The sequence below is a fragment of the Diachasma alloeum genome, unplaced genomic scaffold (genome assembly GCF_001412515.2).
Source record: "Diachasma alloeum isolate Michigan unplaced genomic scaffold, Dall2.0 Dall_scaffold_78908, whole genome shotgun sequence".
NCBI lineage: Eukaryota > Metazoa > Arthropoda > Insecta > Hymenoptera > Braconidae > Diachasma > Diachasma alloeum.
In genome coordinates, this window is record NW_021683643.1 from 2,684,140 (window position 1) to 2,705,814 (window position 21,675).

General features: G+C 35.2%; 3 protein-coding genes across 3 annotated transcripts; 2 read left to right on the top strand and 1 right to left on the bottom strand.

Annotated features, from left to right (window-relative positions):
- The first annotated feature begins 67 nt into the window (after nucleotides 1-67).
- Nucleotides 68-9,835, top strand: LOC107047757 (Bardet-Biedl syndrome 2 protein homolog). Its single transcript, XM_015270588.1, has 10 exons — nucleotides 68-301; nucleotides 1,388-1,507; nucleotides 1,712-1,900; nucleotides 3,701-3,883; nucleotides 3,963-4,185; nucleotides 5,738-6,117; nucleotides 7,681-7,785; nucleotides 7,866-8,178; nucleotides 9,175-9,429; nucleotides 9,490-9,835. Exons 1-10 carry the CDS (start codon nucleotides 71-73, stop codon nucleotides 9,582-9,584), a joined length of 2,094 nt encoding a protein of 697 aa, XP_015126074.1. The 5' UTR covers nucleotides 68-70; the 3' UTR covers nucleotides 9,585-9,835.
- A 1,053-nt stretch (nucleotides 9,836-10,888) lies between these two features.
- On the bottom strand, nucleotides 10,889-14,504 carry LOC107047876 (actin-related protein 6). The gene is made up of 2 exons (XM_015270764.2): nucleotides 14,118-14,504; nucleotides 10,889-12,213 (listed from the first exon to the last, which is right to left on the bottom strand). The coding sequence occupies exons 1-2, from the start codon at nucleotides 14,180-14,182 to the stop codon at nucleotides 11,106-11,108; spliced, it is 1,173 nt and encodes a 390-aa protein (XP_015126250.1). The 5' UTR covers nucleotides 14,183-14,504; the 3' UTR covers nucleotides 10,889-11,105.
- A 577-nt stretch (nucleotides 14,505-15,081) lies between these two features.
- Nucleotides 15,082-20,963, top strand: LOC107047875 (zinc finger protein 93). Its single transcript, XM_015270763.2, has 6 exons — nucleotides 15,082-15,621; nucleotides 17,512-17,969; nucleotides 19,240-19,437; nucleotides 19,963-20,153; nucleotides 20,377-20,546; nucleotides 20,623-20,963. Exons 1-6 carry the CDS (start codon nucleotides 15,499-15,501, stop codon nucleotides 20,836-20,838), a joined length of 1,356 nt encoding a protein of 451 aa, XP_015126249.1. The 5' UTR covers nucleotides 15,082-15,498; the 3' UTR covers nucleotides 20,839-20,963.
- Nucleotides 20,964-21,675: the final 712 nt, after the last annotated feature.

The following is a 21,675-nucleotide window of genomic DNA, read 5'->3' on the forward strand; positions in this document are numbered from 1 at the left end:
CCACACCACGCAGGTGGAACAGGTGATTTTAGGTCGTTCGGGTAACAGTTGTCGCTCATGTCTCGAGAAAATGGCAGCGTTTTCGTTGAATTTACAGAGGAGATTCGAGCCGGGGCTTGTTACTTGTGGCAAGTTTGATGGGTCTCATGCTTGTCTCGTTTTCGCAACCTCAGCGGGGAATATTGTGGTTCACAGTCCGCATAGGCAGCCACCAACGAATATTAATGAAAACCATCATGAGAATCTGGAGAAGAGACTCGAGTGGAATGGGGAAATTGCTGAACTGCAGATCGGACGACAGGTAATTTTGTTTTATATTTTGAATTTTTGGGTGTTTTCGCCAATTATTCTTATATGGCTTTCTTATCATTCAAAAGGCGTCAAAAAATCGTTTCCCATTTTTTTCAAATTTTATTACCCCCACAAAGTTAATTTTTGAATTTTGTGAGTTTTTGACAAAATTTTGCATTTCAGCAAAGGTTAATATTTTCGGATTTTCAATATGCATTTCCGATGGAAATTTCCCGTTCTTTCGATTGAGCGTGGTGCCAATTAGCTCACATAATCGAAAATGCTTTAAAATCGCCAAAAAACTAGAAAGTTGTGTGTGGTACATGCTTCCCCCCCCCGCGATTGAAGATTTTTTTCTCTCCTTATCCAAAGTGACTATTTTTACGGAACATATAAAAAATTAGACTAGGATTGGACGTCGTTCTATCCAAAAATAATTTTCTTGAAATTTTGTCTTAAAAAATTTCCCCCCATTTGTCATTTTTTATTTTTTGCATTCCGAAAATAATTATTTATGGTCCTAAATAGTTAATAAATAATGAATTTTGAAATGAAAAACTAAAAAAATGACAAATTAGGAAAAATTAAAAAAAAAATTTGAACAAAAAAATTTCTGGATAGAACGAATCTGAGTTCCAGTCTAATTTTCTAACATGTTTCGTAAAAATAGTCACTTTGGGTAAAGAAATAAAAAAATATCCAATCGACGAGATGGACGAGGGCATTTCCGATTTGTGATATAGGATGAAGCATTACCGATGATGTGAGGTAATCGGCACCATGCTCAATCGAAAGAACGGAAAATTTTTGTCGGAAATACCTATTGAAAACCCGAAAAAGAAATTGACCTGTATGGAAACGCAAAATTTTATCAGAAGCTCACAAAAATCAAAAATGAACTTTGCGGTCCTAATGAAATTTTTAACAAATTGAAAAACATTTTTTTAAGCCTTTTGAATGATAAGAAAGCCATATAAAATGCCTCCACAAAATTAATCTTTCCAGATACAAAACCATACCAATAATTGGCGAAAACATCCTTATTCTTTCGAACACTGGACGGTTCACTTTATTCAGATTTTAATTTCGGTTCTAGGTGACGTCCCTGTGCACAGGTCGTCTGACCGAGGATGAGAGGGATGTTCTTTTAATTGGGACTGTGACACACGTGCTGGCGTATCAAGTCGAAGATAATGCGGATTTATTTTACAAAGAGGTGACGAACATTTTTTATTTTACTTGGGCCTTGGGGGATTAAACCGAATGAGCTTGAAATTAATTGATCATGACTTCAGAACTGAAACGAATACCCAAAAGAGCGAATTGATAAACTTCTCACAACGAATGTCATTTGGTTTTAATTAAGAGGAAAATTAAATAAAACGCAATTCGCTAACATAATTTTTGCTTCATGGAAAAGGTGTCTGATGGGGCGTTTTCAATAGCCATTGGCAAGCTGAGTTGGCTTCCAAATCAAGTAGCAATCATCGGAGGTAACTGTTCGATAACTGTATTAGATTGCGAAGGTAATGAAGTATACTGGACAGTCATGGGTGACATTGTTCGATCGATTGCGGTCCTCGATTTCGATGGAGATGGAGAAAACGAGGTATTCATAATCCCTCATACCCTCCACCCCTAGTCCGATACGTCGGTGAAATTTAAAAGTCTGCACTGGGCCTTGGGACCCATTGAACAGTTTATAATATAGACAGAATATGGGAATAACTAGGGAAAATCGAGCACCCGATTGATTTTGCCCCGTAAAATCACGAAAAACTTCATTTTTTCCTGCTTTTACCTTCAAAATGCTCCTTGCGGCGTAGTTTTCATACGATTTTAGCTTTTTTTTTAAAGTTCGTTACACTCCAAACAGTAAAGTTCACCATCCGTTTTACTTTACTCGCAATAGATCATGAATAAATGAATTTTGAATTTCATAAATTTTATTTTAAAACCGCCTTTTTGTTCATAAAAATTAGATTACGCATGATTACAATGTTCAATTACTAAAAACCACGAATTTTTAGTCCTACTCGAGAGACGCGAAAAATTTATGAATAAATTGGGAATATTTTTTTTTAATTATGAATTTATTTCATTTTATGAATTTGTTCATAAATTTTCTTTTGAGCCCACCTTTTCGCTTCAACTTGCCATTTTTTTTGTTCATAAAAATTAGATTACGTATAATTACAATGTTCAATTACTAAATGCATTGAATTTTTAGTTCTACTCTAAAGACGCGAAAAATTGATAAAATTCGAAATTCATTTATTCATGATCTGTTAAGAATAAAGTAAAACGGATGCGCTTAACTTTATTATTTGGAGTGTAACGAACATTTAAAAAAAACGCTAAAATCGTATGAAAACTGCAGCGCAAGGGGCATTTTGAAGGTAAAAACATCAAAAAATGAAGTTTTTCATGGTTATACGGGGTAAAATCGATCGGGTCAGTGATTTTCCCTAGTTATTCCCATATTCCGTCATATATCACAAACTCTTCAATGGGTCCCAAGGTCCTGTGAAAACTTTTGAATTTCAGCGACGTATCCCCTGAACCCTAGATTGGTCACCCTATGAGGGAAACCCCGTCGCGCGTCGTATTTATTTAATTACAGTTGATTAATTAACTGGAAAAATTCAAGAAAATTTGACTTTGTGAACTGAAGTGTCTAAAAAATTATAGTAGTTTTTAAAACACCATATTTCCCAAAATTCCTAGAGAAAACAAATAATTTCAGATGAATTATTTTTTCCCCATCAAATATGAAAAAATCCTATGGAGAATTCGAACATTTCCTATAGGATTTTTCTGGTGGGATTTCCTATAGGATTTCCTGTAAAGTTCACTATAGGGTTTTCTATAGAAAGTAACACACAAAATTGAGACTCGAAACCAATCGGTCACAAGGGTCAGGATTAGGGTCATAAATCTGATAGGAAACTCTATAAGAAATCCTATAGGAAATCCTGTAGGAATTCCGATAGGAAATCCTATCAGAAAAATCCTAAAGGAAATGTTCGAATTCTCCATAGGATTTCCTATAGGAAATCCTATAGCATTTTTTGGTACGTGATGTTAAATGAAATTGCCCATGACGCGACGTTGCCGGAAACTCGCTAAACGCGCCCGGGCAGTGTAAAGTGAATTTGGCAACGCTAAAGCTTAAAAACACGGCGGGGAATCCCCGCGGAGGTGACCAATCGCAGGGTCGCGTTTGGTGACCAGGGGAGCGATTTTGCTCGTTTTATGTCGAAATAAAATCGTAAATTTCAACCAATGACAGTCCTGGATTCGGAATACTCAATTAGAATTGGTTGAAATTTATGATTTTATGTCGACATAAAACGAGCAAAATCGCTCCCCAGACTAGGGTTAATTTTGATGATTATTTCATCACCAGTTGTTGGCTGGTACCGAAGACTGTGAGATTCGAGCATTGAAAGAGGAGTCTGTCCTCTGGGAGACCAAAGAGACTGGACCTGTAACATCCCTCGTGCCCCTCCCCGGCAGACAATTTGCATATGTCGTTGAGAATGGCATCGTTGGGATTTACGAGGGTGGTCAGCGGCTGTGGAGAATCAAAGTATTCCACCTCTTTCTACATTCTTCACTGGGAATCATCATGGCCTACAATTGAATAGGATGATTGATTTTCGTTTCAGTCGAAACACAGAGTCGTTTCTGTACGAAGCTACGACGTTAATGGTGATGGAACCAATGAACTGGTGACTGGATGGAGCAGTGGGAAAGTCGATGCCAGGTCCTGTATCAATGGAGATGTCCTTTTCAAAATTCAAATGACTGCTGGCATTGCTGGGCTAGTCGAGGCTGACTACAGGAGGACTGGACGACCGGATTTGGTGATTGTTTCAATGGCTGGGGAAGGTAATAAAGTCACAAGCCATTTCCATGATGAAGGACAATTGTGATGGGAATTGATTCCGTTTCCTTCTGATATTCAGGAATCTTAGTAGTCGTTTTTGGCTGCTGAACTAATGAGATATTAATCTTTTGAAAAGGGAGAATTGTTCAAAGAAAAACACTGAAGTTCACTTGAGAAAAGCCCGATATTTCGATCCTCTTCCGGAGTTTCTTTAGTACTAATTGAAAATTTAACAATATATTTATGTCTTTTCCAATTTCTATGAATTTCAAAAGTTCACTTGAGAAAAGCCCGACATTTCGATCCTCTTCTGGAGTTTTTTAGTACTAATTGAAAATTTAACAATATATTTATTTGTCTTTTTCCGATTTCTATGAATTTTCCTGTAATAATTGGAGATTCCTCACTTCGATAAACCGTGACGTTCGAAATTCAACGGTCTCCTCTTGAAAGAAATTAAACAAGCGGGAAATTGCTCTTGTATTGAATCGTATAGTTATTTGCGCTGATAAATTAGCAATATGCTTCTGAATAGTTATTTTGCCCATCATTTCCTTCTATCGTGTATAATTTATTGTTTATTTCATTTTATTAAATTGACTAAGGTTACTTTTCAACTAATTTCGTCAGATTTTCTACTTAGTTGAATGTTATCATCATCATTATTCTTATTATCTCTTTCTTCAATACACCCTCTTGTCTTTTTTACAGTTCTATCCCTCCCCTCAGCCCTTAGATAAAATGTTAATCAAAAAATGTTATTTACACATAATTGAATGAATTTGAAACATCACATTTGAAGAAACCATCAGAAAGCTCACTTTCAGGAAAATTCATGAAAAATTTGAAATTTTCAACAATCATAAAAATTAAATCAACCAATATAGCTATCGTAATCGCCTTTTAACTTCGACTTAATGGCATTAAAATAAACATTTTAAGCTATGCCTGAATTCATTTGAAACATGATATTCAAAGATATCCCGGGAATTCTAATTTTCAAAAAATGCATAATTTTTCCAAATTTTAAAATAAATGAAAATAACGATTGTTGCTATCGCTTTCATCTCCAAACTCAGACAAAAGGACATCCAAACAATTTTTTTAAGCCATCATTCAATCAATTCAGAACTTTTTTTTAGTTATCGTAAAAAAACAATTTTTGAAAATTTTTAAAGATTTTAAAATTTAATAAATGAATAAAAATAAAATAAAATAACATAAATAAATTATTAATCAATTAATTAATCATTTTATTTTTTTGATAAATAAGTGAATAAATTTTAATTAATGGCAATTGATAGGGCTTAACATCTACATTTAAGGGAAAAAACGACTCAATTCCATGGATTCACTAGCGGACAATCAAAGAAAAATTTGTTTACATACGGAGTTTTTGGATCATAATGGGTCGATATAACAGGAAAAATCCAAAACTTAAATTTGAACGATTACAATGCTTCCATTCGGACGCAATCATGAAAATCTAAATGCATCTATTGCACAATATCATGATAATAATAGCATGATAATCTGATATTCTCAAATATCCAGTGCGAGGATATGCATCGGGCTCGATAATGGAGACTCCAGAACCAGGTGAACTGATGAGAAAACTCCTGGCGAGAAAGCAAACTCTCTTGACGGAGCTGCGGCATCGAGGAGCTCCATTCCAGAGTCATTTAACGACAAAATTATTGACGAGTCTGTTCGCTGGACGTGGAGCTGCACGGCTCGCTCTCGCTTCTGGTCCGGGCTTACTCATTCACTGTGCAATTGTCTTTGCCGAGGGAGTTTTCGAGGGCGAAACACTTGTGGCCCACCCCAGGAGACCGGTTGGGGAGTTGGAGATCGAACTCAAACCAGCGAAGAATTCTGTTGTGGATCTGCATGTTAAAGTTTGCTTGGGGACTGATAACACTGATCTATTCCAGGTGAATCCATTTCTCGATAATTATCATTAGTATGGGGTAATTTGCTTCTTGATCGCGATATTCATTCGTAGTTTTTGTTCGAGGTATTAGCTATCCAGAGCGTGAGATAATGTCTTAGCGAAACGGTGCATTTCGACAATTTAAGGATGTTTAGCCATTTTCAGCAAATCTTATTTTTTCATGTTCAAGGAAAATTCTATAATTTTTCTGGCTGATAGCAGAACGTAAGAAACTGACTTATTTGATGTTAAAAAAAATTAATCGCAATAGTCTCGCCAGAAATAAATAGACAAATTTTTCCTTTTACACGGGCTCTTATGGGATTTAGGTTGAAATTTTTAATTCGTCTACTATAAGACTCTAAAAATAGAAATCAAAATAAAAGGTAATGTGCTAAACTATACTGAATCGAATGGCCAGAAAAAAATTTGGGGTACCCGCGCAGAAGGAGAAAATATTTAGATTCTATTCCATTCAAGCGCATGTTAGCTCATGCGTTTGGTGCATTTTGTCCACTCCATTTCTAAATAATGAACGTGGGCTGGTGGATTGAAATTTTTATCAAGATAAAGGGAATAACTTCATCTCTCAATTGAAAGAAAAATCAATTTTTTCTTGAATACTTGCGATTTTGGATAAACATCCTTAATCGCCCTAATCTAATCAATTGAATTATAGATTAAATTTTACATATTACTTGAAAAGAGAACTGTGGATAAAATTAGTGAAAATTATTAATATTATCGTCTCGATTATCGACTCACCGATCTCGAGGTCTGAGTTGTGCATATTTTTTTCTACCAAATGGAAAATTATTATTCTCATCAGTACTGTCAATAATAAAAGAAGTTAATAAACACAAATAGTCGTCTTTCGGCTGTTTCATTTTGCCCCATGTTTCATTCTGCCCCACACGGACGAAAAAATTTAATAGAAAAACCTATCGAATTCGTTAGAAAATTCTATTGAATTTCTATTGAACTGTTCTATTAGTTTTTGGCCGATTCTATTGAAATGTTCACTAGAAAATATTCAGTAGAAAAAGTCAACAGAATTCAATTTTTCTATATAATTTATTCTATTGAGATATTTTCTATAGAATTTCCTCGGCTCAAATTTTCTAAGTTTTTTCGTTTGATTTTCTTGATGAGAAGAAAAGAAAAATAGAATGAAAAAAACTTAGAAAATTTGAGTCGAGCAAATTCTATAAAAAATATATGAAAAGAATAAGTTATATAGAAAAATCGAATTCTGTTGACTTTTTATATTGAATGTTTTCTATTGAACGTGTCAATAGAATTAGCCAAAAACTAATAGAAAGTTTAATAGAAATTCAATAGAATTTTCCAACGAATTCGATAGGTTTTTCTATTAAATTTTTTCGTGCGTGTACTCTCCCTAATCACGCGAACTTAAAGCTGCAGTCAACTATTGAGAATCTGCAGTAATTTGTATTCATATCTTAATTTCATTTTTCGGATGGGAAAAATAAAATGCAAAACTCCAAGTCGATAGTGAAATGGCAAATCGTAATAACTTAATTTCGATATTTGTAATTTTCAGGTAATCGAAGTGATGCAACAACTTCCGAGATTCTGTATGTACGAAATAATTCCAAAACCAGGGAATGTATCGGAGGAATTGAGAAGCTGTGGAGTCCTCTTCGAAGTAAGCAATTCCGTCAAACCAGAAAAATAGTAAAACGCCCATGAAATTATTGAAAAAAACTCATTAACGATTCCTCGAAGATTGTGGAGAGGCCTCAACGAGTCGCCCTGTGGTTGAATCAGAGTCTCCTGCTCTCAAACGAATTAGAAGTCGACGAAGATGGCCCTGGGGCTAGATTCATCGAGGTCTGGCTGCGGGGGATGAGGGACAATAAGATTCACTGTCTACGTGCAAGCGCAGATGGTAGAGCTAGCATTCAAACCGAGGACCCGAGCTTCGCTGGTGATATCATTCAATCACTAGCTACGTACCTTGGGATTCAAGAACTGACTTCAGAAGCCAGATTCCCAGCTGAGGAACGAAAGTTGAGTGCAGCTTTGGAACGAGTTAAGGGTAAAATCGATAAATAAAAAAAGATTCTTCAGTTTTCCCTGAATTTCTCCGCATTTCGTTATTCGCGCAGACAATTCATAGAACAATGTAGCGAAGTCGATAGAAAATTGTATTGAATTTCGATTTAAGGCCCGAGTGGATTATCTTTCGAACGTGATCTTGTTTGTTTTTTTTTTTTTTTTTTGATAATCTGAAATGATTTTCAATGGCTATTTAGTTTTACATAGCCCTGGAGTCTCCAAAAATTATGATTGTACAATCAAAAAAACATTGAAAAAAAGCCGAACATTGTCAAAGAGCGTTTTTGAATAATATTGGGAAATAAACCCAATAGGAAGGACATTGCAAATTAATAATTGGATGTATCTAATGGCTGTTAGATTATCATTTCTTACAGTAGCTCGTTAGTTACCATGATAAATTATTTATTCATTATTTTCCCTCTATCAGACTTATTTCTTAATCTTTAGTAAAAAATGCTCTTTGAAAATGTTCAGTTTTTTCTACTTTTTTTTATTGTACAATAATAATTTTTAAGGACTTCTGCGTATTGTAAAATCCAATAGTAATTGTGATATATTTTACACTATGAAGATGAAAAAATAATCGAGATAACGTTCGAAAGAAAATCTACCCGGGCCTTAACTTTTGTTGAAGATTCTATTTGTTATTCGCCAATTCTACTGAATAATTCCGCAGCTTTACTGCACACTTTTTCAAATTGAAAAAATGAGCAAAATTTCATTTTTTTATACGACTTTTTCTTTTTTTTCCACTTTCCTTTTGATTTCTTTTCACTAGAAAAATCAAACAAAAAAGTTTGAGCCGAGGAATTTCTATAGAAAAATCTCAATAGAATAAGTTGAACAGAAAAAATGAATTCTGTCAATTTATTCTATGAAATACTTTCCATTGAACATTTCGACTGAAAATTTATATATAGTTCCATAGAACAAATCCATCAGGTTCTTCCATACAATTTTTTCGTACATCCAGGCTTGAGAGAAGTGGAGGCACGACTTCAAGCTGATGCCGCTGGGGGTTCTACCCTCCTGAAGACCCTCGTGATAAGACTAGAAGACGCTAGAATCCTGGAGGACGTGGAGGGAATGAGAAAACGACTCCATCAGCTGAAGACAATCAACGGGGACTTGATGAGGGAACACGAGATTCGAATGAACAGCAGTAGAGAACTGTCAGCGACTCTAAAAGAGCTCAATGTCGGCGTTCGTTATGCTGCGAGATTACGAGGTAAATTATTTCTGTGAAATTACGTTTAAAATTTTGCTAACTATAACTCTCTGTTGTCAGTTGGTAGAGCATCAACGAATGCAGTAGCACGATGCAGAACAGCTATCCAGGATGAGGATCCCAAGGCACTAATTCTTGCTTTACAAAATGGTTAAGATATTCGAAAATTAACTGATGAACTGGACTATTAATTATTTATCACACATGTGGACATGGCAGGTTTTCCAATACTTTTGGATCGCATTAAACAGAAATAAGCAAGTGCATATTATATTTCAACTATCTTTCAACTATTTGAGGAACGTTCTCTAATTTTGCTTGGAAATGACTTAGAATGTCATAAAACGTCGAGATAGGGTAAGCTACCCAGTAGATGGACACTGCCCTATAGATGGACGAGCTACTTTTGGATAGGAAATTACTAAAAAAAAATACTGAAATGTGAATTGTTGCTTTGAATTTTCACTAACTGTTGTGATTCTTAACCCCTAAGTGACGATTTTTTTTCGATCAATTTTTTTTTCAATTGCTAAAAAACAAACGTCCATCTACTGGGCTGTTTTCTTAGGCGTCCATCTACTGGGCAGTTTACCCTATGATGTTTTTCGAGAATGTCTGTGTACGTTCAGGGAATTTTTAAATAAATTTTCACACAAAAGACTAAAGTAATAGATAAAAACCTGAAATTTTGGTTCATAATTGGTATTGCTTGGAAGCACATTTCGACGAAATTTCAGAGCAATAAGTCCAGTATTGATTCGTCAATATCTCGAAAACTACTGCATCAAATGAACTTTTTTTTTGCGTTAAAATATTCCTTATGATAATATCTATCGAATCGAACCATAACATGTCTAGCTAACTATTTCGAGTCGCCCAGTAATTTACCTTTTTCATTGTTCTGATAAAACTAAAGTGAACACGATAACGTTTGAAAAAATTGAGATAGGAAGTTTAAATTGATATTGGTAATTCTAAAATATATATACCCGTTCCTATAAAGTTTCCGAGATATTGTCGTTTTTCTATTTTTTTTGTCTGAAAATTGCTGTGATGTTGCATTACATGACTGAAGGATGTGGTAAAGTTCTAAAATGTTGAGGGCTAGTTAGTATCATCGACTTGCACTCCTGTGTAAAATTTCAGATTGATCGATTCAATACTTTTGAAATCGAGCAGTTGATGTAAGAAAAGTTTTCCGCATAAAATGACATATCGTTATTCTATCTATATATGCCTATCCCGCTGGATAAAACCGAAATTTAATTCTCAGTTTGAGAAAATCAAACGAGGAACAGATTTTTTCAAGAAAAAAAACTTTCTTTTCAATTAAAAAATAAAAATTTTACGGATCCATTCGGAAGCTTCCTACCAATGGAATTGGTAGAAATAAAAAATTAAAAAGACAAATAACGTATCAAGTAGCGGTCACCTGCTTTCTGGCAGAAAGGCTCGACCCCTGCTTTTTTTTTATTGAAAAAGGGGTTGAAGGAAGTATTCGAAAACTAGACAATTAACGAGAAGTTGAAAAATTGCATTAAACGCCAAAGAAATAGGCAGTTTCTAATAAAGCAATGGTATTTTGATAGTTTTTTTAATAAAAAAAATTTCCACAATTTCCAAACTAACTCAAGTATCTCAAAATGTTAACCACAGACTTAAAAAAACTCCAAACCTCAAATACACCCACTGAACTTCTCGCAGCACAAAGCAGGTCCTTCCTCCTCATACTCCTCCCTCGTCGCCAAGAACGATTTCAAGGAGGGATCACTCGCGAACAATTTCCCTCCCTCCCACACATAGGTCTCAGGATTATCAGCCAAGTGGACGTTAATCTTGAACTCATCAGGTGACAAGCTCCTCAATTCCTTGTAAACCCTCTCCTGAAAGCCCTTGAATTTGCAATTACCCCCATTGAGAATGATATTAGCTAGTAGATGAGGCCAGGTCTCCTCCTCGCAGGCCTTGACAGAGTCCACAATAGCCTCGGGGATTCCCATCTGCCTAATCCCAACATCGGACGGATTGAATAGAATCTCAGGAATAGCGAAACGTTCGTTATTGAGTCTCAGGGTCTGATGTTCACTCTGTGGCTCTGGATCCTTCAGGAATCCCCTTCTCAACGATGTGTAATCCGGGAGAACGTAGTCCTTAACAATCGGATTATTCTCCAATTTGTTCTTCGCTCTCTCCATGTCCTTGAAGAAATCCTGAGAGACGAAGCACGAGTCCTCCTTCACCTGATTGATGACGTAGGTCTCGTCCATGACGTGCAACTGACGATAGGAAATAATTTCTTTGAGATGATTAGTGAGCAGTTTACCCCCAACGTCAATCCTCCTTATGCCCTCCTTCACTTTGACGCCATTAATGTAAGGAACGATGTGTGTGAAGCTGTAGCCAGAGTCGACGACTAGGCAGGCTTTGCTCTCGGGGTGCAGGGTCTTGTAGTGATGATAGGACAGACTTGTTCCATTAACCAGCAGGATACTCGGACACTCGTACTCCTCGAAGAATATCTCGACCATTGCCTCTTGGATCGGGGCGAAGTTGAAGAGAGGTTCCGTTATAATCGTTGGACAGTGGTTCAGGGAAGCTGAGAGACAGTCTTTGGAGAATATGTGGTCCCAGACTGTCTTCTGGATGTCCCAGTTAACGAGGTAACCTTTGTGGTAGGGCAGCATGTAGAATAGGCCTGAGGCATCCCGACAGTCCTCTATTTGGTTACCGATGAACGGCCGACGACGCTCGCTCTTCGCTTTCATTATGCAATTGGGAATGATCCTGCATTGGGGAATTTATGGTAGACTTCTTGGAAATTTTTATTTAGTTTCTAGCATATACGGCGGGTTTTCTATTGAGTATTTTCGTACGTCAAGCGCAGTGGGAGGGGCTCGTGTCTAAAAAACTTCCGTTAAAAAAAATTGGTCAGTGAACCTTGATCAAAACAAGTTGGTAAGTCGTGCTTCGCACTCGTGATTTTTTTACCTGAAAAACTTGACTCCTTCGGTTGCTTGCAACGAGCCTATCGGAAAATACCCGATAATTTTAAAGCTCTTGTGGTATTACAAGTGAATATTTCTCTCCGTACTGAGATTTCTCTCCGTACTCGGGTCTTCAACTCGGGCCTTCAATTGAAAGCCCGAGTTGTAGACCCGAGTTTGTACAGCGTTGTCAGACAAGATATGAATGTTTTTTTGGGCCCAAATGAAAGAGCGAGTCGAGAAATGGCGTGCTAGGACCTCTAAACATGACAAATGTCTCTAAAGATGTCTGTTTTCAATTGAAAAGCAGAGTTGTGACAACATTGTCTAGGAGGACAATGGGGTCTAGGCGTATGTATAGAACATTGGGGTCTAGGAGTCTCCCCAGGTTCAAACCCATCTTTAGAGGCTTCAGCACGCCATTTCTCGACCCGCTCTTTCATTTGAGCTCAAAAAATCATTCATATCTTGTCTGACATCTCTGCTACAAACTCGGGTCTTCAACTCGGGCCTTCAATTGAAATTCATCCACAGTTATTCCAGTCCAATCTATTATGGATTCCAATTTTTTTCATATCCACAGAAGTAACTTGATAGTATCAAGTATATTCACAGATAACTAATATTGATGAATCATGGGTAAAGAAATCTACATAGATTTGAAATGGAAATTCGCTAATGGAGAACCCATCGTCATGTATGAATGACGCATTCTTTCAAACAATAAAAAAGATATCAGTATTGACGGTGATCTATGAAAATCTCAATTCCAGGGATTTAATATTGATATCTGATCTAAATTAACCACGACATATTTGGATCCATCTGAATTTACCCATTTTGCTATGGCAGATATATGACTATTCAATTTACTGCTTCCCGTTAATATCGTATTTTCAGGGTTGTGAATTTCTCACGTAAAATATACTTGTCCACCTTTTAAAGAGAGCGTAAGTGAGGTATGAAATAGTATTAGGTGCATTGTTTCCTTCGCATCACTAATTCTGAATTGCATATTCAAGCCACGAATGACCGAAATGATCGAGGTATTTTCGAAATAGCTACACCAATTATATTAGTCATGATGAGATTTCATATGGACGCCGAATGAATAATCAAATTACGTTAGAAATAGTACTTGATTCAAGAATTTTTCAGTATAGTAAATGAGTAAAAACATTGAACTTATGAGTATAACATTTTCTGCAATAGAATGAAAACAGTATAATTCTATGTATGCGAGAATTTTACTCTATATTAAAAATTTTTATTATATGATCAATTTAACGATTGGATCACTCCTCAATCCCCATTCTATTTCTCCAGGGGATTGTCCGCTCAACCACTCGAATCAAGCGACTACTGTATTCTAGAGAATTGAGTTTCAGTAGTTGGTGCACTCGATATTCCGCATTTGGGCGTCGTGACCTCAACCCGTTCCTTTCCCAAGAAACCAAAAACAAAACGGATAACAACACTTGCAAATTCCAAACACAAACAAAGATTTTATCTGTATTCTTACAAAAGACAAGATAACCGAAAGGTTTTATTGACGAAAGTTCAATTTGACAAATGTTTACTTTCCCAAGTTGAATTGAACCAGGTTTTTTAACGAAATTTTTTGACGAAGTTTTTTTAGACGTGCTCCGAATGGGCATCCTTATTATATTAACAGATCTATTGTGGAGTGAAGGTGATACTTACATGGGAGAAGTATTAGAGAAGCCAGCTTTGGCGGTATACCCGCCATTATCTAATACGAATGCCATATCTATATTTATTTATGAATGAACTTCCACTTTTGGTAGTTGAGTAAAGATAGTTTTGTTTACACACAAGAGGTGTCACAGTCCGTTAGCCGGTGTAAACACCCATTTTTAACCTCAAAATACTCATTATAAGATTACTCTCTACCATTGGTCACTGGAAACTACCTCTCGGGTTTGGTATGTCCATTTATCACTTTTTTTAGTTTATAGTTGATATTGAGGATACGTTATGTCAAAATCCTCATGATAAACGTCATTTTACCGAAAATATTCATTATATTTATACCAGAGATTCGGTTGCGCCTGCTACGCACGCGCCTTCTCATCTCCTCACACAGTGGCGCTTCGGTTTCTGTCCTACGGTAACAGTGAAACGAGATTTTCGAGATATATCGAGATCGATTTCCTTTCTATTTTTTACGATAGGAAAAACCTATCGAATTCGTTAGAAAATTCTATTGAATTTCTATTGAACTGTTCTATTAGTTTTTGGCCGATTCTATTGAAATGTTCAATAGAAAATATTCAGTAGAAAAAGTCAATCGAATTCAATTTTTCTATATGACTTATTCTATTGAGGTATTTTCTATAGAATTTCCTCGGCTCAAATTTTCTAAGTTTTTTCGTTTGATTTTCTTGATGAGAAGAAAAGAAAAATAGAATGAAAAAAACTTGGAAAATTTGAATCGGGCAAATTCTAGAAAATATATGAAAAGAATAAGTTATATAGAAAAATCGAATTCTGTTAACTTTTTCTATTCAATTTTTTCTATTAAACGTGTCAATAGAATCAGCCAAAAACTAATAGAAAGTTTAATAGAAATTCAATTGAATTTTCTAACGAATTCAATAGGTTTTTTTATTAAATTTTTTCGTGCGTGTGACATTGTGCAAACGACTCCCTCCCGCATCCCGATTCACCCACTCAACCTGGCAATCTGTTTTCGAATGTTTTCGATTCAAGAATTGAAATTTGTTGGAGGATTACAGGTCTATTAACTGAGAGTCAATTCAGTGATTTTTCTTTCCGCAATATTTTTATTTCAATTTTTCAAAAGGGGTTCGATTAGTCGAATCGAACAATATTTTCGATTGTATCTATCTGGTCGCATCTCATGGTCGCATCAATGTTTTGATCTGTCATCTGTGCATTTGTTGTGATTTTTAAAATACGAAACCCTTTCGATTATTCGTCACTTCAGAGTGAAATGAATCAAAATAACTAATTTCCTTGATATTGAACTATATAATTTTGGGTTTGGAGACTCCAATTGAGATCAAGTATTGTCGGTGGTTTTAATGTAACCTCCACAACAATGTCAGGGAAAACACTCTGTCGTCTATGTGGGAGAAACGCCAAAGAGTATGTCAACATGTTCAGTGATGAAGGATTAAAACGAAAATTGGGGATTAAAACTGCCACTTGTTTACAGATTCCTGTAAGTTCAAACATTCAAAATGATATCAGTAGGGGAGGTTTTGGGTAAAACGGACACTTTTGACTTTTTTTAAAAGTTAATGAGGAGTTGAAATGTTGATAAAATTTAATAATTTTCTTCTCAATGCAAAGAACAATTCTTTCCCTTTGTGATGAGCCTAAATTGAGCTCAATTGATCAATTTGTTTGTGAGTTATGAATAATTTTAAAAAATTCTGAAGTGTCATTATTATACAATTATCTCAGGAGCGAGTGAATTCAGCCAAAAATAATAAGAACTTTGTGGGAGGGAATTTTTCAAATCCTTTTTTTTTAATCCTAATGTTTCTGATGATAAACAAAAATGTCAAAAATCAAAATTGATCACAAACGTTCCAATCTACCTCACTTTCCACTCAATTAAATAATATCCACGTTAAAAAAATTTAACGTTTTTCGAAGCCCGATATGTTATCCTTTTGTACAGTGATTCTCTATTATTTTAACAAAAGTTTAAGAAAGTCATGCAGTTCCCCTTTCAAAAAAGTAAGTGAAATCATTTTCAGTTCAATCGAGAGTTCAATACATAGAGCAGAGTCTTTTTATGCTCACTTTCACTTTATTTCTACGCATTCCATTAATGCAGTGGTAAAACGATTTATGCCGAAATTTGCAATTTTTGCTTCCGAATGGAAACATTGTAATCGTTCTGTTTTCACATTCTCAAATTTTGATTGGGAATGATGTAGAATGCGGTCAATTTTTAGAAAATGGAGTAATTAAGTGGTTAAAGTAATTTCAAAAAATCTGCAATTTTATCAAATTATAGGTCTTAATGAGGACTAACTCTGTGCAAAATTTCAGCTCGATCGATCCAATAGTTTTTGAGAAAAAGCGATTCGTTTTCAAATAGTTTTCCGCGAATATCTTCAAAACTAGTGGACCGATTTAAATTTTTTCGTTTTCAAAATATTCGTTTCGATGCCTTCTATCTAAATCAATTAAAACATATATACCCGTTTAGACAAAGTTGTCGAGATATTCCCGTAGTTCCGTTTATTCATAAAAAAAAAACTTTGTAATCACTCTAGCTTGTGTAAAAATCGAGATATGAACTTGAAATTTGGACAAAAATATGTGCACCCGTTCATACGAAGTATTCGAAACATTCGAACTTTTATACCACCTCTGGAGGTGGCAGTAAACATCTGAAATTATTGCTGCTAATTAGTGCTGTAAAGCTATGACCTTTTGTAATATTTAGACCATTCGGAAGCCCGCCATCAACGTACTGATGGCGAAAAAAAATAAGACATCATTCAGTGACATGCTCACTGTCATATAGCACGCTGTCATATCTTCGCTGTCACCTGCTCGTTTTTAGGGGAATTCAAATGAGAATATTATTTTCGAAAAACAATCGATTAAAACTGTTTCACCGCTTCCCTACTAATTTTCTCATGGTAAATGCAATGGGATGTCCAGACGTAACGCCCTAAAATTGCCACGACGTTGTCAAGTTTGCCATGGAGCATTACCAGGGTCTTTCAGTTACAAAATCAGTAGCGAAGTGGTAAAACGGTACAAGTCAATTTTGACTATTGACCAGTTTTCAATGAATATCTCGGAATCTAAAGGAGTGAAAAGCTCGGAATGAAAAGCAAAATTTTTGTTACAACCTTTTTTGTAGAGCCGATTGAGAGCTGCAACAAATGTAATTACAAAAATTTCGCTATCTCCCCTAGATTCGGAAATATTTCTCAAAAACTCAACTGGCAGATAAGTCGACTTAAACCGTTTTACCACTTTGCTACTGAAATATTTTTTGTATTATCTGGCATCCATAGGAAATAATACACGCCTGAAATGTGCGGCCATTTGTTGCAAAATCTTTTTCCCAATTCAATTTCAGGTGTCGGTTTGTGATGTTTTACCAACAATAATCTGCCACCGCTGCTGCGCCAGATTAGACGACTCCTATGACTTGTTCGAGAGAGCATCGAAGGTCCAAGTATTCTTGGAGAGCATTTATCACCCCATAAGTGAGCTGCAGATAAAAGAAGATCCAGACTCGCCGAACCCAGAGAAATTGGAGGAACTGTCACGGACAAAATTATCGAAAAAAGATGGAAAGAGGAAAAAGGATGTACCGTCCAAGCCCAGAATCTCAGAAGCTTTTCAAGGCTACCCCTGGACTTGTGTTCTCTGCAGCTCCGGAGTCCTTGACTCACTTCAGGATTTGTGTCAGCACTACACAAATTCACACAATCACTTGCCGATTTTCAAATGTATCCACTGTGGAAGACAGTACGATAGATATAGAAGCTTTACGAAACATTGTATGCTGCACCAGAGTACTAAAAAATTTCAGTAAGGAGTCAAACCTGTTGACTGATTTTTTTAAATTTTACACTGAGAAAAAACGAACAAGTCTCGTTTGCGCCAACAAAATCGCTAGTTGAAAACTGCCAAATAGAAATTTTATAGTCAAATGGGAAACTAGGATAAGTTCAATTTTTTTGAAAAATTTTTTATTGCTTGAATCGAAAGTTCTCTCAAAGGTGGGGAAATTTATCAACTCACCTGAAAAAGTTTCAGTTTTACACTTATCTTAGTTTACCACTTCGCTATAGAATTGTTTGATTCGAATTTGATAATTTCAGATATGAATAATTGCTCGGCTTTCGACAACAACGAAACTAACTGTCCATTTTTCTCAGTAAAAATTCTCTGGTTATTTATATTGAGAATAACCCCGGTTCCCCTCCTACCTCATTCGAATCCCATCCACTCATTTTCTATGACGTCACAAAGATGTGGAACGCTATATAAATTCCCCTCTTTAATACCTTATTTAATATTTCAGTAGTGAAGTAGTCAAACGGTTCAAGTCAATTCCCTTCTAGCGCCAGTTCTGGCTGAATATCTCAAATTCTAAAAGAGTTAGCAAAATTTTCCTAAAAATCTTTTTTATAAAGAAAAGTCAAGACTATCGAAAAAGATTTTACAAAAATTTTGCTATCTTTCTTAAATTCCGAGTTATTCAACAAAAACTCAACTGGAAGTTGAGTCGGTTTGAACCAATTGACCACTTCACTACTGATTTGACTCAAAAGGCGGATAATTCACACGAGACACTGTCTTTCCAGGATGAAAATAACTCATATGGAGGAAAATTTATCAAGACATATTTTGTCCCTAAGTTACAAGATTGCTATCATAACATTATTATTTCATTTAAGAATTCATTTTTTGTCTGTGATTATTGAATAGCCGAAATGAAAAACTACTATTCCTTGTTCCGCATAAAACGAACATTTTTCGGCAGCAAAATACGGATAGAAGTATCGAATAATCAAGAAGTAGTGCTACAAATGACCTTTTTTGTTTGCACAGAGAATACAATTCTTTCGGAACTACTAAATCTATTGTTGCGCCAAAAATGTTCCTCTTTTCTAATATAGTAAAATAATAAATTTTATGCCTCTAGGGACGGAAATGTGAGTCAGAAAATACTTTTACTCCCTAGGGGCACAATATACTATGATAAAATAGTTTTTTTGGCAGAAGTAAGACTTGTTTCGGAGCTCTGTCGTTTTTCTCTCAGCGTAAAACTTGAATTTGTAATTTTTCATTGCAGATGTGAACTCTGTGGAAAAACGTTTAATCAAAAGTCGATGCTAAATACTCATGCGCTTGTACATACTGATGATAGACCATACCCTTGTGAAATATGTAAAAGCTCCTTTAAAACGAGCTATGCGCTGGGAGTGCATTCTAAACTCCACCTGCCAATGGAGAAAAAATCAAAATTCGTCTGTGAACCCTGTAATAGAAGGTAAGTTTTTGAACTTCAGTGAAATGTCAAACTTCTGGATAAACTTGCTGACTACCTTTCGAGGAAAAGGTTTTCAGAAAAGTGTAGAGACCTCCTCTCTAGTAATTTGGCTAGGCTACAGTAAGTTTTTGAACTTCAGGGAAATGTCAAACTTCTGGATAAACTTGCTGACTACTTCTCGAGGAAGAGGTTCTCAGAAAAGTATAGAGAGTCCTCTCTAGTAAATTGGATTAGCTACAGACAAAGGTCTCTTGAGACTTTCCTGATAGAGGAAAGAAGTTTCTGAAATTGAGAAAACAATGGATACATTGAAGAAAGTTTTAGGGTATTTTTGCATTGTTTTCAGGAAAACTTTTCTATAATCAATACGTAGTGGTTCTTATTTCCGTCAATTTTATTTCTCTCCAATTATTCTTAAGAAATTATTCTCAGAATTTATTCAATTAATTTCCTTTGAAGAAGGTTCCTAAAGATATAGAACGAAATAATTCTGACTTTCAAGTATTGATGTTATTTTACCATCAGATTTACAACGAAAAGAGCCCTCGAGTGCCACGAAAAAATGCACAATGGAGAAAGAGATTTTATGTGTGATGTCTGTGGAAAGTCATTTGTATCTAAAGGATCTTTGATCACCCATTTCGATAGTCATTCTAAGGAGAAAAATTACACGTGTAACATTTGTGATCGAGGCTTCAGGACAGAGAGACTTCTCAGTAAGTATTTTAAACAAATTTTTCCAAAACACGGATTCGATTTCTCTCGAGAATAATTAAAATCTTCATAACTCACTTTGATATTGGAAGATATATCAGAAACAATAGTAGAGAAATTTTTTCGTCGAGAATGCGGTTTTATAGAAATACCTCAATTTTCTCAATCTGATCCCAATTGTTCCATTCGATAATAATTAATTCAATCAAATTTTGTATTCCACAGATAAACATTCCCTTTCCCATACATCAGTAAAACCGTATGAATGCGAAATTTGTTTGAAATCATTCAGAACGAAAGGCACTTTGACAGCTCACACAAGGATTCACACCGGAGTGACGCCCTACAAATGTGATGTCTGTGAAAAAAGCTTCAGATACTTGCCTGTTTTAATAGTAAACATCAATTTTTACATCTGCCCCTTAATTATATACATCCTCATCATCATTGAATATTCAAAATATTTTGCAGGTCCACAAACGTCAACACACTGGAGAGAAGCCCTACACCTGTTTGAATTGCAAGAAGAACTTTACGAACTCAGGAAATTACAATAAACATATGAAAAGAATTCACAACCGTCTCTCGATTCCTGAAAGCTCAAAAGACGACGAATTAGAAACTATAATCGAAGAACATGAATTGATGGATATGAAGGAAATACAATCAGATGTTCTAATAACGTGAAAGTTATTGGTTTTTGGTAACGCAGATTTTTCAACAATGAGATGTCAAAACAAACTTTGGATATGAAATTATTTTGAAATTTCATTGTTTCTGTAGTAAATGCCACGAGAAAAAAAAATATTTTCAGATCATCTTATTGGTGTGATAATTTTCACAATAATTTCGTCATCAACTATTGAGGATATATTTTCCTATCCACAAACCCAAGAAATTACTGAATTACTTGAATTTATGATTGGATCAACTTTATTCAAAGGAAAATCATGCACAACTCATCAAGTATAACCGAAATCATCAGAAAAGAATCGAATGAAGTCGTTTTCTTTAACAGTCTTAACATTACATTGAAATTTAATTTCATTCGTAGGTACATTTAACATTATTATCACAGGAAATTGTCCTTCAGCTTGAGAACAATTATTGTCTCTGGCTAAATCTGTCTTTTGATTGGTTTATTGATCGAGAAAAATGAAATTATCAGATAATCGCGATTAATGTGAAGAATTGTATCACTTATTTTTCAGAGTTTTCTTTGGTGTTTATTTGTCTTTTTGACCTGGGAAGACTTGCGATCACCAGTCAATTTAAGGCAACACGGAATATCTGCATGTCCTTAGATATTTTTTCAAAATATTAACATTCTATCCATTGATTTTTCATCAACTTTTAATCTTCCTTTCTTTCGTTAGTGGAGTCTAGAATCTGTAGAATCGACCGGCAATCCCAAAAATTTTTAATCAAATTCAGTTTGTTTTATGAAATTGTAAATTTTCTGTTGAAATGGTAAAACGTGATAACTAAGATATTACTTCTTTCTGGTATCTTGTAATTAGGTAA

Bases quoted from the DNA above. Each gene is read 5' to 3' on its own strand.
- LOC107047757 (XM_015270588.1), top strand. From the start codon at position 71: ATGGCAGCGTTTTCGTTGAATTTACAGAGGAGATTCGAGCCGGGGCTT. The intron at 7,786-7,865 runs GTAAGCAATTCC...GATTCCTCGAAG, and splicing joins GCTGTGGAGTCCTCTTCGAA to ATTGTGGAGAGGCCTCAACG. The intron at 9,430-9,489 runs GTAAATTATTTC...CTCTGTTGTCAG, and splicing joins TTATGCTGCGAGATTACGAG to TTGGTAGAGCATCAACGAAT.
- LOC107047876 (XM_015270764.2), bottom strand. From the start codon at position 14,182: ATGGCATTCGTATTAGATAATGGCGGGTATACCGCCAAAGCTGGCTTC. The intron at 12,214-14,117 runs GTAAGTATCACC...TCCCCAATGCAG, and splicing joins TTCTCTAATACTTCTCCCAT to GATCATTCCCAATTGCATAA.
- LOC107047875 (XM_015270763.2), top strand. From the start codon at position 15,499: ATGTCAGGGAAAACACTCTGTCGTCTATGTGGGAGAAACGCCAAAGAG. The intron at 19,438-19,962 runs GTAAGTTTTTGA...TTTTACCATCAG, and splicing joins TGTGAACCCTGTAATAGAAG to ATTTACAACGAAAAGAGCCC. The intron at 20,154-20,376 runs GTAAGTATTTTA...TGTATTCCACAG, and splicing joins CAGGACAGAGAGACTTCTCA to ATAAACATTCCCTTTCCCAT.